We start from the raw sequence: 4,121 nt of genomic DNA on the forward strand, positions 1-4,121 counted from the left end.
AAGAGGAAGACAACGGATGGACAGGCAGTCTTTAAAAAAGCTGTTTGGTGTCAAGATGGCATTTTTCTTCACTGTTTAATTGCATCTGTTTTAACTCTTTATTAGCATTCTGGCTTCAKTTTCACAAACTTAAAACTCATTTTCTATTAAAACTAAATTAGAATTTTATGATGTGAAGTTTAAGCTTCACCGATTAGAGCAACCTGTAAAAACAACCAGTCATAAGGATAAAGTCAGCCGTAAAATTAAAATCTATAAAATGCAAAAYTGGTGTTCTGAATCTCAATCCAKGAAGAGAAATCTAAAAAGTCAGTATGGATTGTTTTTTCCTTTATTAAYTGGTGAATCCCACAAATACATTGGCTACATCAATTTAGTATTAAATACAAAAGTCAAGGTTTATTTCTGSCATCTCCTCATTGTATCTTTCCATGYATTTATCAAAAMAGACATCAGACAAAAGTTTTTCTTTGAACTTTATATTTTAAGCATCAGCTGTGTTTGAAGAATGCGTTCCTTCGTCACAGGTTGGGGTTGACAATCTTGCCCATGAAAAGAATGTTTTTCGTGCTGCGCTCAAGGATCATCAACATGAACGGACGATTGAACTTCAGCTCTGGGACAAAAYGGAAGGACAGAAGTKTGATGCCGATCCCAGTTGCAGCAGCGGCGGTGGCTCCAACCTCRTCAACATCYAGAGCAGCTTGGTGCACAACCTTACAGAACAATGAAGCAGAGTGAGCTGGAGGTAGATTGACCAYATAAAGACAAAGATGTGTGCAGCAGCAGAATGTTTTGATCCTTACCTCAGAGACTGTCAGGTCTTTCTCTTCTGAAATCCCTGTCAGATTTGCCCGAGCAAACATCTCTGTCATTCCCAAGTCCTTCAACACATTATTTAGCTTGTAGGACGTCTTGATGGAAAACTTTGGAACGTAGATGTTGTACTCCCTAAAATTTAGATAAAGATAATTTGAAGACTGCAGTGTCAAAAAAAAAACATTTAGGTGAAACCTTCTTCTACCAACTTGGGTTTCATCCACTTCAACCACTTGGTAACATGATCTGGACAGATGGCGTTCTCCAGGGTCATCATGTTATCAGGCAACATCAGCAGCATGGAGAAGGAGTTGTTGAAAGGAAGCTGGAGGACTGAGGTGTTAATTGCCTGGTCATAGTAGGTTTGAAAGTGTGTTTCTTCCATTCTCATCATCTGGACTGGAACCTGGAAAAAGAAAAAGCAATTATTTGGGAAAAAAAAAATTCTCCATAAAATACAAAATAGCAAATGATCAGTGGTGGACAAAATACTCAACTTTAGTACTTAAGTAAAACTATTGATACTCAGGGTCAAATCTACTCAACTTCAAGTACAAGTTACTCTGTCAAATATCTACTCAAGTTAAAGTACTGAAGTACTTACTTTTGAAAATACTTAAGTATTCAAAAGTACATGCATTTAAAAGTACTCAGGTATTCAAAACTACAAATAACATTTTCCAGTATTGGTACATTGCTGTATTTTCAGAGTGAATTTAAARAACCTTGGGCCTCATGCATAAAGGATTGCACAGCTTTCACACTAAAAGTTGGCATACGGACAAATTTAGAAAAGTGCGCCGCACCAAAAAATTCAGATGTATAAAACCGTGCGCACGCAGGTTCCTGCGCACCTTTCCTTTATACATCCCAATGAAGGTGGAACAGAGCGCACGTGAGATACCTTCCATGACACGCCTCCATTTAAATATGTAAAATAGATGTAAATGTGTCCAGTGTGTCAGATTCTCCTCAGATTGTCCTCTCTGTGGGATTAGAAATGATTTTCAGATATAGGAAAATATAATTAAATGGAGAATGAGTGAAAAAACTGTCTAAATAAGTGGTGGGGTGTAAAAATGAGTTTGCCACACGCAAAGGTGTGTGTGTGTGTGTTGGTGTGTACGCGCGTGTGTGAAGCTGCTGTCTTCAGCAGCGCATGAGGCTGACAGACATTTCCACCTTTCCACGTCTTTCTTAAATGACTAAACAAAGACGAACTTATGAGTTTGGTCGAACTTAAAAAAATATTTATTAAATAGTTGATGGGAAGAAACGAGTCACGGCGCCGCAAGTTTCTGCCGCAGTGTGGGATTTATATTTTGGAATCATGATCAAAGTCTTTCATTCAGATCAGCTGCATGGCTCGACTCAGAACTACAGTAAAATACCTGATAGTAATTTGTTCGGTGTGAAAAAAAAAAAAAAAAAAAAAACAGGCTGTCCTCAATTCTTCTTATGGGGATATCAACCTGCACAACAGTTGACATTGATCCATAAATTATGCACAANACAGTAAAATACCTGATAGTAATTTGTTTGGTGTGACAAAAATAAATAAAAAACAGGCTGTCCTCAATTGTTCTTATGGGGATATCAACCTGCACAACAGTTGACATTGATCCATAAATTATGCACAACTTTACGCAGCAACAAATTTATTGTCTGCATCTGTGGAGCTGAGGAATCATCACAGCTGAGCTGATCTGAATTAATCTGCTGAGTTGACAAAGTTTTTTTCTCAGTGAGAATCAAAATGTTTCTTAGATAATTCATACATTTTATTCTCCTCAGCTGTGTGTGCGCCTCGCAGGCGCGTTTCCAACTACATGACAACAACATAAAATCTTTACAGTTTACAGACTGGACAGAGGTACTTCGATCATTTTTAGGCTGCTCTATTTTCTTGTCTGAGGTTAAATGATTCTCAGTCCCAAGGTTCAGTTTCATGATCGTTCGAGTTTAAACAATAAAAACTCGAACTAAAATAAAAATCTAACCCCATGTTCAGACGCTCCTTACATCCAGAAAACTATCGCGTTACATTTGTGCCATCGGCTTGCGTGCACAGTAACACTGATTTGAGAGCAGATATCAATATGAACAAACAATAATTTGAACCGTGTGCATTCAAACAGCACACACGCTCACGCAGCTCGCTCCCTGCTTGCTCAACTCTCTTCCTTCTTGTGCTCGACTCCTTCTCTCCCTCCTCTCAACTTTACCTCTGCTCGCACGGTTCCCTCCCTCCTCTTAACTTTGCGCCTGCTCGTGCGGTTCCTTCCCCCTCCTCTCAGCTTCCCCTCGACTCACTCACAGCGCTATGCACTCGCAATCCAAACGTTATATGTACTGTAAATGAACCACATCACCAGCCAATCACAGAAATCATCCAATCAAAGCACTTATTGCAAATCTACTAAACCAAGAGACGAAAATGACAAAATCTTAGATGCAAGACCCATTAAATTAGCAAAATATAATAATATGATATTGTAATGGAACTACTACTTTTATGTTTAAGCCAATAATTCATAACATATTTTAATGACCTAGATTTTCATGACATGCTGTTCATCTGCAGATAGAATGATTAAAGTCAGAACAAGATTTGCTAACAGTCATTCTTAGATATCACTTGTGTTTATCTTTGTGTTTTCCGTTGACCTTGTATCAAATCTTGCTAAGATGACATTATAGTGTTTGTTAATATATATATCAATGAGGCCTCTCGAGTGAGTGACACAGTGTTCAACAGTGGACACAGTAGGAAAGTGGACTGACAGAGAGGCACAGAGACAGGCCAGGTTGTTCTCAGTGTTTCCTGTTGTTGCAATAAAACTCAGCTGATCATCTCACGGAGTAACTTCATTCTTGGACCACGTATTTCTGTCTTTGTTAAATAAATATTGCCATAACAATATATTTCATATATTTTGTAGCCCAGAATATTTAGTTAAGCATATAAATATGCTTACTGTCATTGTGTATTTTAGGCAATGCATCTCTGTAATCCAGGTAGAAAAAAAACAAGTTTAACTATTTTTATCTTTTGGCAAAAGTATAATACCGTATATTTAAATTTTAACATATTATCTTTTGCCAAAATATAATATGTTTCAATTTTGTAGCCCAACAATATTTAGCTAAGCATAAAAATGTGGTCACTGTCATTGTGTATTTTAGAAAATATTTGTAAAATACATTAGGATTAGGATACTTGTTGGTTTTGATTTTATTTGTAGATATTCAAATTAAGCACTCTTGATAAAACAGAATATCAGCAATGAAGAGGGATTAAT

General features: G+C 37.2%; 1 protein-coding gene across 2 annotated transcripts in view; it reads right to left on the bottom strand.

Annotated features, from left to right (window-relative positions):
- Positions 1-313: 313 nt before the first annotated feature.
- The window catches only part of LOC106520099 (serine protease inhibitor A3K), a 14,210-nt gene continuing 10,402 nt past the window's right edge, over positions 314-4,121 (bottom strand). For both annotated transcript variants that reach the window (XM_014012033.1, XM_014012032.1), the window contains exons 4-6: positions 1,029-1,225; positions 807-951; positions 314-716 (exon numbers count right to left, since the gene is read on the bottom strand). In XM_014012033.1, coding sequence (XP_013867487.1) covers positions 522-716; positions 807-951; positions 1,029-1,225 — 537 coding nt within the window. In that variant the 3' untranslated portion in view covers positions 314-521. The remainder of the gene's footprint in view (positions 717-806; positions 952-1,028; positions 1,226-4,121) is intronic.

This window comes from Austrofundulus limnaeus, unplaced genomic scaffold, assembly GCF_001266775.1.
Source record: "Austrofundulus limnaeus strain Quisiro unplaced genomic scaffold, Austrofundulus_limnaeus-1.0 Scaffold88, whole genome shotgun sequence".
NCBI classification, from domain to species: Eukaryota; Metazoa; Chordata; class Actinopteri; order Cyprinodontiformes; family Rivulidae; genus Austrofundulus; species Austrofundulus limnaeus.